The sequence below is a fragment of the Acomys minous genome, assembly GCF_964271855.1.
Source record: "Acomys minous genome assembly, chromosome: 5".
In the NCBI taxonomy this organism is placed as follows: Eukaryota; Metazoa; Chordata; class Mammalia; order Rodentia; family Muridae; genus Acomys; species Acomys minous.
The window spans coordinates 37,718,116-37,731,101 of NC_140494.1; the positions used below are offsets into that span (position 1 = coordinate 37,718,116).

At 45.4% G+C, this 12,986-nt stretch overlaps 1 protein-coding gene across 1 annotated transcript in view; it reads left to right on the forward strand.

Moving 5' to 3' along the window:
• Positions 1–12,986, forward strand: part of ADCY2 (adenylate cyclase 2) — a 358,775-nt gene that overhangs the window by 249,486 nt on the left and 96,303 nt on the right. Inside the window, exons 5-6 of the mRNA XM_084782845.1 lie at positions 7,467–7,615; positions 12,412–12,523. Of these exons, the coding sequence (XP_084638971.1) occupies positions 7,467–7,615; positions 12,412–12,523 (261 nt within the window). The remainder of the gene's footprint in view (positions 1–7,466; positions 7,616–12,411; positions 12,524–12,986) is intronic.

A 12,986-nucleotide genomic window follows, 5' to 3' on the forward strand; every position in this document is an offset into this window, starting at 1 on the left:
TGCCAAAGTAATTGGGCATGTAAAGAATGTAGGATGAATTGTAAGGTGTTTTAAAATAGCCTTAACCAAGGACGGTGTGTGGACACATGAAGATATCAATCATCCAGGTCCCAAAGGAAGGATGCTCTCCAGAGCAGGCTTGGGTAACACATAACCCAGAAGATGTGTAAGGAGGAAGAAAGGAGGTGAAGTACATACAGAATGCCATGACTTATAACATACTGGGGATCTGTAGGTTCCCAGGCATTAGAAGCATCCAGAGCTATGCCTGGCTAGGTTCAGCTTACAGGCTACCAGGTAATTGTTTTCCTTTGGACCTGAAATTTTTTTTATCAGAGTTAATGTTACTGGAATTACAGAGTCTCCTTTTCTCCTTAGTCTCCTTAATAGGATAACTGAAGAATAGACTCAAATGGAAATGCAAAGACAATTTTATTAGCATTTAAAAGAAAAACTGCAGAGCTGAAAAACCCCAGCAGTGCCCAAGGAGAGAAGAAAAACATGCCATTTAAGCTGGCATGGTGGTCAGACAAATGATAGATGAGTAAGGTAGTCCAAAATGTTGGGGAAACCCAAAGTTGAGGAAAGCATGCTGAAAGGGAGAAGAGAGCAGGTACACTTTTCTGAATCATTCGGAAAAGCAGGCCAACTCAAAGTGGCCATAAGCTAGAGCAGAGGGTCTGCTATTCTGGGAAGGAAAAGTACAATATCTCATCAAAGGACTAACTGCTCCACTCCTCGCCTTAGCTGGTTCCATGGCCAGTAGTTGACATAGGCCAACTGGAATATTAAGTCTCCACTCAGGTCAGAGATTCTATCATCTTGATCAGACAGCAGTTTCTCTTGGTGAGCACTCATTGGCATTTTAGCATCAAGAAATTGTATTCTCAGCAATAGACATGTGGTGAGATGCACCAGACCAAATTTCCTCCTGTGTTGTATGCGTGATCTGAACCTGAGTCTTCTCACCTACAGGAAATCCGCCACCGGATGCCTCATTTCCCAAATTCTGTGAGCTTGGAGCTACACTTTCTTCTCCTTGTCAGGAAAGGGACATTGTGAGACCTGAATGTGCCTTATTATTTTGACCTGATATATGATGTTATCCTCTCCAAAAACAGAGATATTAGCAAAACTTAGACATGGGGTTCCTGGGAGCCACCTGTAGTCTGTTTATGACACTGTGTTCTTTAGAGACAAATCATGAAATGTAAAAATACCTTGAGTGTGTGTAGATTGTGCAGGTGACAGGACAGGTGTGTATACTCAGACAGCCTGCAGAAGAATAACCTTCAAATAAAATCTGAGGAATGCAGCTTGCCCCTTTCTTTTTGAGCTGTGATGGGTCTGTCTGTTCTCTGAAGAAGGCCAGCTCAACCTTATTGGCACAGGGGGGTCCCCCTTTGCTCACTTATTACTCTTCCTCTGAAAACGTGTTGAAGTGATGAATCTATTTAGTTCCCATGGTGACAGCCAGTGTTGGAAGACCAGTGCAACACTGAAGGCTGCTCCCTGAGGACAGGTGGAACACTGAAGGCTGCTCCCTGAGAATGGTGCAACACTGAAGGCTGCTCCCTGAGAATGGTGCAACACTGAAGGCTGTTCCCTGAGGACAGATGGAACACTGAAGGCTGCTCCCTGAGGACAGGTGGAACACTGAAGGCTGCTCCCTGAGGACAGATGGAACACTGAAGGCTGCTCCCTGAGGACAGGTGGAACACTGAAAGCTGCTCCCTGAGGACATATATAACACTGGAGGCTGCTCCTTAAGGATGTGGGCAACAGTGGAGGCCTCTCCCTGCTGGGCTGAGTCTCAAGAGGATGGCCATCTATGAGAATAGATAACGGTCTGGGCATTTGCCTCAGTGCTGAAGAGGCCCCCTTCAATCAGCTGCTCCATTCTGCATCCATAAAAGAGACTACATATATCCACTTCAGGAGTCATCTGGGTGCTCATGAGAGGAGCATGAAGCTCTCTCTTCTAGAAACCTGTTCTTTCAAGGAAACCATTCTGGTGTCATGTTCTGTGTCCGGCATATGTATTTCACTTTGAGTAACAGTTGTACATGTTCATAGTCCAAGATGATGTTCCAAAACAGGTTGACATTAGGGTCAATAGGGCTGAACCTCAAGGTCACTGGGAGACTATGAGTTCCTCAGAGGCTGGCAAACTTGATGAGCCTCAACTTCTTCTGCTAGAAGGGAGGGAAAGAGAAAATCAGAATCTCAGAGAAATGCATCCCAGAGCTTTCACATTGAAGTCACACTTACAAGGGAGAGGTTATCTACGTAACTATGTACATAAAATCTACTAAGCCAGAACAGCTGCATGAAATCTTGTATCTAATGATATGGCTTAGTGTGCACAGCCATTTGAGTGTTATAAGCATTCCTATGGCTAGGGTATAGTGTGGTAGAATTGTCCTCAAATCAAAGTGATCAACAATAATCATGGTCCCCAACTCATATAAGCCGGGCATTGGTGGGTTAGCATTTTATACTATGTATAGGTCCCAGGCTTACAAACTGGCTGTCTGTAACACCAATGATCCTCAAGAGGAGGCAAGAAGAAGTGTGGGGAGCCTGCTGGCCCCAGACGCTACACGTAGAAGGAACAATGTTGTGTTCATTAATTTTCATTGCTAACCTTGCAGAACATGGAGTCTCCTAATAGACACTCTGGCTGTTGAAAAGTTCCTAGTTTGGGTTAATGGGAGAAGGAAAACTCATCCTAATGTGAGCAGTGCCATCCTGTAGGCTGAGGTGTCAGCCAAGGAGCAAGTACATGAGACACCAGCACTCATCTTTCTCCGCCTCCCGACTGAGGACACAGCGTGACCAGACATCTCACACCAGTGTTCCCATTTCTTTATCACCATCATAGGCAGTTCCCTCAAGCTGGAAGACAAAAACAACCTTTCCCTCCTTTATCAAAGGTTCTGTCACAGCAATGTGAAAAAAGTAACTAACTCTAGCCCCTATCACAAATGCTCTTTCCATTGGTCAGAGCAGATCATGGCCACAACTCTGATCTGTGGAGCAAAGATGGAGGGTCAGCATGTTTCAGAGCAATGCCTCATTCTACCGCTAGATACTGTGCATCGATAGCTACCCTAGAGCTGGTAATCTACAGCATAATGCTTGCACAGGGAAATCACATTTATTTATTAAAATAAGTTTTACTCTTGGGAACCCTTCCTCAAAACCCATTGCTTTTGACTTTGTCTTGAGTTGATGATACCGTGGGCATCCTCAACTGTCCTTTCTCCCAGGGGAAATCCAGAACCTGGTGTCCTGGCCGACCAGGCAACTAGACGTTATGCTTTGGGTTTATTGTCCACTGTCCAGGAGTGTGGTCAGTCCTCATACAGTTTCTCCATGGGGCTATTTAGCTGTCACAGCTTGTTTATGGCTGTGCCATACTTGGTCTTTGGCTAGATGACATTGAGGGATGAGTCAGCCACAGTCAGCTTCCCTCCAGAGCATTTTCCTGCATGACTCTGTACCAAGTGAGATCTTGATTGTACAGAAAGAATCCTCATCCTCTATGCTAAGCCTGTGTTCTGTTATGCCCAGACTCCATGCATGGCCCCACGCAAGACCTGCCTGCCTTCTTTCTCTGAGTAGTGCTGGGACTCAAGCATCCATTGTCCCTGCTCTAGAGAGCACAGCTATGGCCTTCCCCGGGGGTCCTCCACAGTCTCCCTGTGGGGACTGAGCAGTAATGTACCTGGTGGGTGATTTCCAATTCCCCAGAGTCTCTATTTTAGAGAATTGAATTGACAGTTGATGGTAAACAGTTCGAGCTTAGAAATACCAATTTGCTGTCATCAGTGACTATAGACATAATTTGCAATTTGATTTGATGAGTACTTTCTTCTCTGGCTTCATTTGGCTGGAGAGTGATTGCACACGAGTGGTAATTTCATACTTTCCACCTATTTTCACAATGTGCTTTCTGAAAAGCTATCTGGTCATCTCCCAGTCACAAATCCCAGTGAGCAGGACAGCTGCCATTCTCCAGGTTGGAAGACTTAGGTTCTGTCTGTCTTGGTGATAGGTTTGCTCTGAGCCACAGCTATCCTAATTTTTCCCTGTTGTCAAAAATAGTTACATTGAAATAAAGTTGTATGTAATCATGGCTTTTAATAAGAAAGTAAGTTACACGTGCAAGGAAAAGATTTAATGTTTGGTGACAAGATTGTGGTTTGTTGAAGTGTACACTGATTTTAACTTGGACGGGTGGGGGGGGGGGCAGCTCCAGTTCTCTAGACTGTGAAATAAGCAAGTCCATTGTGCTGGAAAAAAAAATTCTTCCCCAAGTTGCTTTTGTTCCTGCCGTTCTGTCACAGCAACAGTACGCACGAGTAGGAAACCCACCTTCCACACACGGATATGAAAATGCCAGCCAGCATTCCCACACCAGCCCTTCTTTGTCCTACTTACACTTATGTAGTTGCTCCTCAAGAATCGGTGTAAAAACAATACCGTGGTTTGGATCTAAACATCACTCACAGGCTCGTGTTTTACTGCTCGCAGCCTCCTGACTGGTGCATGGTTAGGGGAGGTTATAGAATCTAGGTGAGGTGGGACAAGAACCCGACCAGTGGAGACAGACCGGTGGGGACATTTACCACAGAGTGTGTGCAGCAGGACCCACTTGTCTCCAGAATGGGGAAAAAAGTTCTAGGAAGTGCTCTCCTGGCACAACAGAACCAGTTTCCAGACATTGAAACTGGGGCTCAGATGCCCAGACCATCTGTTAGTGGCAGCAAAGAGGCTGGAGCCCACATCTTCCCTCATCTCCGAGCTGTTTCTGCCACAGTGGGCTACTTCCCACCACATATAAAAGCTATAGCTTCTTCATTAAAAATGGTAGTCAAGTAAGCATACAAACAAGACTTTTCAGGTAGTCAGTATTCAGTGTGGCATGCTTTAGTTAGCTGGCCTGAAGCACCATTTGCAAGGGAGCCATGAGAAACAAGTTTTGTGAGACAAGGGAAGCAACAGTAGTGATGTGGCTGGACCACAACTCCAGGATTATGCTGGTGATGGGAGTTGGTGGAAGATGTCCATTCTTTCAGATTTGCAGAATGGCCCTGGCTGCAAGGTGGGGCATGAGCTAGTGTGAACTAGAGGGAGGTTAGCTCCTCTTCATACCCCAAGTGGGTGTCTTCTAAAGCCTGAGGTCTGGGTGGGGCCTGAGGTCTTCCATGTTGCAGGGCAGTGTTAGATAGGACAAGCTCCCTCTCTGTATGCATGATGGAGCCACCTGTAGCTCAGCACTGCTCAGGAGGCTGCTATGTTCTGATAGCCCATTTTACTTGGAAAGGGGAGAGTTAGTACTTAATATCCCTCCTGCTCATTATACTGGCTTAGTGTCCTGAGAGGATTTGGTTGCACTTAAAAATGAGGATTAGACATAAGAACTGTGAAATAGAATTTAAAAAAATATCCAACAGTCCAGCATGGATAGGAGAGAGGGTCATGAGGTTTCACCCGTACCTGAGAGCTATCAGCAGTTGATGACTATCTCAAGAGAAAGTCCTTTTATTCAGAGGTGTGGCCCCTCCCAGGTTATGGATGCTCCAGTGAATGGCGCTCCATATGTGCACACACAGACAGCACTAATTGTACTCAGGGGACTATGAAGAGAAACAGAAAATGAAGAGGATATGAATAGGGAAGGAGACCATGGTGGATCTCAGAGAAGTTGGAAGGGCAGAGTGGAATAGATATGATAAAAAAAATAAATAGCAAAACATGTATGAAATCCTCAAATAACAGATGAAAAGTTTAAAGCTATTATGAAAGTATTTTATTCTGTCTCTGAAAAGCGGCTTGGCTTTAAACGTTTACTGCATGCCTCGTTCGCTAAAGAGAGAATGTTCCCACATAACAAGCTGAGTGGCAAGAGCCTTTATCCTCAGAGCCATCTCAACATACCTTCCCCAAACATTTTACTGTGTTCTGAACTCACAGCAACTCTTTAATACAACAGAAGGGACATATTTATTTTACACAACGTATGAATTTTATCTTCTACATTTTTCAGTCCATTTTTTAAAAAGTTGGTCATTCGTCTACATTTTGGATTTAAAACAGAGATTGTATTACATTTGGTTGTTAAATATGGCTTGGAGTGGGAGAGAAAAATCACTATATTTGATGCTCCATTTTTACTCGTGGAATCTGCGTTCCTAGGGAGAACTGGCTTTGGGGTATAGCACACTTCATTATAAACTACAGAGAGAAGGCAATACCACGTGGACCCCCATTGAGGGTCTGAGTTCAGTTTGGGAGTGGTCTCAGAAGGCAGGATGAGGGACTAGGGTTGGGGAGGCATTGACAATAAGTGAAAGCATGATTTCTGGGGGACACATGGAAACTGAGGCAGGTGGACACAGGAGCTCACTGTCTAAGACCCAAGAAACTGCATGTAGGAAGGAATAAGCTACAGTGATTGCGCAGGAAGTAGATGGGGCAGTCTTGGACAATTAGCAAAGCCTCTGAAAGTGGATAAAGACAAGTTTAAAGGGAATGCATGTATTTTGAACTCAAGTTTTTATTAGAAACTCACTTTCATTAAGATGCCGTACTGTGATCATCGGGTCCTGTTCACCAAGAGCAGAGGGTCCACCCTGGAGCCTTCAAGATGCCAAGAAACCTCAGCTGTAGGAGCCCCAGCTAGGAGTTGAATCAAACACAGAGGGCTCTACTAGTTCTTTTAAATGCAATAGGTTAATGTTTAAACTACTCTGTGTTGCGTTTAGACTTTCTGAGATTGCGTTTCTGTGATTCTTTTCCCCCCACATAATTATTTTCCTTCCAGGGTCTGAGAAAACGCCATTCTGACTAAAATAGGTATATACTGATGTGCGGGGCTGGAGAGCATGTGCATGCTCACTGAATGCAGAAACCAAAAATACACAGGAAGCTCATGGGTGATGACGTCATTCTTATGGACGCTGCTTAGCAGAAACTTGTGCTACTAACTCTGTTTTTATAATAGTTTATAGTCACTGGAGGAGGCTGGGTGTTTATCATAGAGGAAATGAATATTGGAAAATATTTAGCTTCCTTTTTTAAGGAGTGTGGGGTATTCCCCGCCGTTCCCAAGCGCCATAAAGCCCGTTCTTTATCACACACATGAACGAGAAGGCGAAATGAACGTTTTTATCGCACACTGTCTGTTGGTATTTTGGATTTTTAATATTATTCTTGCTTTTCTATTTCAGAATCAAAATAGATGAATAATATCTGTTGGGAAATAACTATACCTTCTTTTATTACCCATGCGAAGAACTCTTATTTAGAACTCAATAAATAAGACGGCCTGACCTTAGGAAATTTTATTGTTTGTTTTTTTGTTTTTTTTTTACCTCCAGAGCAGCATTGACTTCCTATTCAGGTGGCCTTCTCCATCACTGTCTGAAACATATTTCCCTTTCCTCCCTTCCTTGCAGGAGCGGCTTCTGCTTTCCTTGCTGCCAGCTCACATAGCCATGGAGATGAAGGCTGAGATCATCCAGAGGCTGCAAGGGCCCAAAGCAGGCCAGATGGAAAACACAAACAACTTCCACAACCTGTATGTCAAACGGCACACCAATGTGAGGTACGGTGCATGGTGCAGGCCCACTGCACTGGGCCTGCTTGGGGACGTTTTTCTCCTGAGGAGTTGTGTCGTACAATAACTACTACTGTCCTTTGATGGTGAAGTGGGCCTCATGCATCTTACCCATCCGATATCTCTCAGGACCTTCGCATTAAGTGATGTAATTGGCCTGCTTCACTCATTGGGCTAGTCTGTAGACTTGTTGTCTGTGGCTGCAGGAACAGAGAAAAAGACCTTTTTGCTGAGAACCTCCACAGGCAGATTGCAGTATAATCAGAAGGAGTGCCCATGAAATATAGTGGCCGATCCTTCCAGACGGGCTTCCTGAAAACAGGACCTTCATGAAGCCAGGGCATTCCAGGGGAGCTGGGACACTTCATTTTAGGATCTGACCAACCAGTGGCAAAGACCACAGCGGGGTGGTACATGTTTTTGTGTTTCTCATGATAGTAGCTGCTTTGCCAAGGGAGACATGGTCATACGGGTCCCCCAGAGAATTATCACTAGACTTATAGTGCTTAGAAGCCAGCAAGCTAACACTATGGGATTCTAGCCAAGAAGGAAGATGTATGAAGCCCCTGTCGCCCCTGAATATAAAAGGAGGAACTATGAGGCCCCTCACTTCAGCGTGGAAAGGAGACTCATTCCTGTATTGTCTCCGAGCCCCCACATGACTGGTGTTCTTTTCATACCCTGTCTACCCCAAGTACTTCTTTCAGGAATTTTCTCTCTCATCCATCCACTACGTTGATGCCAGGCTTCCTATTCATAACAGCAGCCCCCATAATCCTCTGCACACATACCTGGCTGCGTTCATTATGTTTTTCTCCTCTTCTTTAGTTGTCAGGGAAGATTCTGGAACTACACTGCAGTAGACCCAGAACCACGGATACATTGAACTGAACATCTGCTATAAGGGGGCCCCCAGCCTACTCCCCAAATCTTGGCTCTCAACCACAGGCTGTTGAACATCTGGTAGAAGTAGGCCCCAGTCTGTTCTCCGAATCTGGATTCTCATCACAGTCGGCTGTCTCGTGGGCCAGATGTTCTAAATCAAAATTTCGAAACGCAGAGAGGAAACACGCACTTCACAGAAACTTAGATGCCTCAGATCTTAGGAAAAGGTGCACAGAGCTAGTGGCATGCAGGACGCAAGCACACGCATAAACAAGTGAGCAGTAAGAAACTCGTGTCACCAAACACGAACTAAAGGAGAAACATTGGATGGGTGATGGGAAAAACTAAGCCTATTTAAAGAAAGTTATGGCACATTAAGCAATAAAATTATTTTAAAACCCTGTTTGCCTTTGGCTGTGTAAGCATTTCATCCATAAAGTTAAAGAAGCAGGAACATACACTTCTGGTATCTGGAGGGACGGGGGGCTGTCGTTTGCACGGTTCCTCTTTCCAGCCTTCCACACACAAACTGCTACAACCCCCCTCCTCCTGCAGGAGCGCATTTCAAGCCATTTGCTGGGTAATCAAAGCCTGTAGAGAGAAGTGTGGTGTGTGTAAGCCAACACTGCACACCTTAGTGGACAAACGTGGCAACCTCAAGCAGCTAGTGAAGCCCTTGTGTGCCTGGATTACCTGTAGATATCTGTATAGCGGGTCACCCCCAAATTTAGTGGCCTAACAGACACAAGCATTTCACAGCATCTGTGAGGTGGAAGTTTGAAAAATGCATATCCAGATGTTGAGGCTTGGGCTTTGCTGCGAAGCTGCAGGCCGGGTCTTGGATACAGCTGCCAGAGGACCTGGCTGCGGCCCTCCTCGGATGGGTCACGTGGGTATAGACTAGAGACCTCTGCTTTCCTAGTCATCACCATCAGCTGACTGCACCAGGAATCCCTTTGCTGCGTATCTAGACAAAGGCAGACAAATCAGTTGTTGCCTATTGGCTCTGCTTTGGCATCCATTAAACATGGTGTTTATTCTCTGCTAAAAAAAAAAAAGAGAGAGAGAAACACTTAGTAGCACTAGTAAAAATAGTAATAATGTCTCAATAGGAAGACAGCACTTTTTCTGACCCTCCATCACCCTTTTCTGGATCTTCCCCGGCAGTCCCTGAGCATTCACAGACACATTTGAAAACAAATGAAAGCAAAGTAAAAACAAATGTGCTTTTGTTCAATCTTGTGTATCTACTGGCCTGAAACTCCCTCTTTCCTTCATAGCTCAGAACCTAGGGAACTTCTCTGTGCTCTGGTTCATCTTTCTTGTCTTTGGATTGCTACCTCTAATAAGCCCCAGCGAGCCACAGATTTGATTCCCACTGACGCTCCTGTCCCCAGATCTGTGCGGTTCTTCTGCTTCCTTGTTGCAGTGACCATGCAGGTGCTGCACTCCCACTCAGAACATGTCCATCTTTTCCCACTACAATCTCACAATTTTCTCTCTCTTCTGAGTCCTGTAAATGAGTGCCGCTGTCACTTCATGACTCCTTTGTGCTCGCTGTGCTCTCCGGAGACCTTACTGTCTTTGTAGGACATGGAACTCATCCCATAATCCTGTGTTCACTCACCCAGCAGGTGATGTGAGGTAGCAGCAACATGGACAACGCCGAAGCTGTCAAGCTCACGGTCCATATGAACCTAGGTTCCTGAGCACAGTTCACACGAGAGCTGTGCTTCAGCTTTGATTTCCGTTCCTGGACACTCCCTGCCAACATCTAACCTGTCGTAGTGTGAGTGAGGTTCCTACCCCTTCTGTGTCTGGCCATGCTTGTCGGTTGCGCCCCATCCCTAAACCTTCCTCAGGCTCCGATGATCTGCCTGATTCCAAGGCGCACCACCAGGGTGGCCATTGTAATAATAATGCTTTGGCCATTTCTCCCATGTGTGGGCCCTTAAAGCCTGATTCCTTGACATAATTTCACACAGTCTATCACAATCTCTGCTTACTATTTTCTACTGAAAATTAAACTCTGAGCCAGCTTACAGTATCTGCCAGCAGCCTACAATGGAGGTGCTTTGCCCAATCCAGGTTTTAATCATAAGGAACAGCTGTAGATGCTATGGATGAGAAGGGCGTGGCGTCTCCCGCCCTCGCACATTCTGTTTCCAGAGTCCTTCGAGGTGTTCTTTCTCTGTGTGAGCAAACTCATTCCTTCCTCCTGGAGCGCGGTCCAGCCCTGCCACCCTGCCTCTAAAGGGGTCGTGGGCGGAAGTAGGAGTGGTTTGAGAGATCATGGGAATAGAAGTGGAAGGCCAGCCACTCCAAAGCCTGCAGAAGTCACTTGTGCTCCTGTCACCCAGCATAGGAATGCGTCTGTCCCCTGGATTTAAAGCCACAGCCTGCGCTTTGCTGCAGAGTCCTATCCTGACCTGGATGCAACAAAGACAATTGGCACCACATGGCTTTGTTTTCACTGTGGTGGAATAGGCCCAGTGTTTTACAGTTTAACCACTTCTAAGGCAACATTTCTATAGAAGGAAGTGTATTCACTGTGCCTTGCAACTTTTCTTCATGGTACATGGGGTCCCCATCCCCATTAAACAGCAGCCTCTCCACAGACTCCATACAACCCAGCACCAGCCATTCTGTTTTCTGTCTGCAAGGGCTCCTCAGTCTGGGCAGCACATAATGGAACCGTGCAGCGTTTGCCATCTTGGGCCTGAACTGTGTCAGTTGTCATATCGCACCTAGCTGAGTGCCTTGATGTCCAGCACATCCTGGAATTTCGTTTCTTTCCAAGGCTGACTAACATTCCAGTGTACGTATGGCTCACATCTTCTCTTCCCATACATCCACAGATGGACTTTTGGTTGTTTCCTGTGCCTGTGTTGGAAATAAAGCAAGCTTAGACATTCACATACAAACAGCAGCTTGCATCTCTAATTTCAGTCCTAAATCCTGTTGTTTTCAGGGTTAAATTTTCCAGGAGCTACCACAGTGTGTTCCATAGTCACTGTGACCTTACACTCTCACCAGCAATGCACAACGGATTTAAGTCGCCACATGCTTGCCAACCCCTGTGTTCAGCCTGTTGTTTAATAGCCATCCTGTTGACTGAAACAGCAGTTGTTTCTATTTTGTGATACATCTCAAGCCATAGATATTCACTATGTGAGTGTTCAAACTAGAGGCATGAGTTTCGGCTTCTCTATAAAGCCTTCATGAGACTCGGGACTGTGCTATTGTATGGGAAAGGTTGTGGCGCCCATACTGGTCCATAGCACTGGTTAATCCTGTGTTGACTCCCCTGCACATGTGCAAGCAGAGCTACACTGTCGTACTCACCAGCATCCTCATTGGTTTAGCACATCAACCCACCTGAAGTATGAACCGGGAGTAAATGACGCGGGATCACTGTGTGATTAGCCCCTTTTAGCAAAGAAGACCTTTGCTTTGACTTTTTTCCTCTGAATTGGTGCACAGCGGGTTGGGCTTTGTCGTCTGCTGCTTCCATTGCAGGAGTTTGTACCATGTGAGCCACATGGCAGTTCAAGTAGGGACACTCCACTGACCACCTGAGTTGCATCAGTGGGGAGTCAGATGTGCACCACCCAGGAGGAGAGAGGGAAGAAGAAAGACCTAGGGCTGGGCCCATATGATGCCACAGCTTCTCTCTTCTGACTGTCTTCTCCTCTCTGCTTAAAAATGTAGCAAGAGAAAAATGTTTAAATTGTGGTTTAATTAAAGGTTTATGTATTTCCCGTCCAGGAAATATCATTTTTTTTCCTGAAAACTCTAAGTACAGAGTGTTTACACTGTTCTAATAGGAAGCTACCATGGCTAGTCTTCACGACATAACATAGGGTTTTTAATTCCCTTACCTCCACCTGTTTTCACAGCATCTTATACGCTGACATCGTTGGTTTTACCCGCCTTGCAAGTGACTGCTCCCCTGGCGAACTGGTACATATGCTGAACGAACTCTTTGGGAAGTTTGATCAAATTGCAAAGGTGGGTATCACAGCATTCGTTCCACTGTGCAAATGAATAGTCTCTCAGCAATGCTGGCAGCACCTCCAGGAAGAGCTAGCATGTAAACACTGCATGTCTTCATCTATTTGAATGGTTTGCTTAGATATATAATTCTACACACAAAAATAGTGAGATTCTTTTTGCAACACTGTCCACCTTGTGCTGTTTGGGGGTGCCCTTGTAGGTATCTCCATGTGAAGGTTTAATCATCCTGTCTTCACACAGTTAAGTAGGATTACAAGGGGGAAAACCTGACGTATCCAGCATGCTTTTTGTATAAGCCCTTTATTTACTATTGTCTCATTTTTATCTTATAGCTTTTGTACCACTTAAACAGACATATCAGTTCAGTGTCATCCTCTCTATCATATATGGGAAATTCCACAAAGACATGATCTCTAGCTGTCTAAGACCACACTAGACTTTATTAATAGAAACTTCT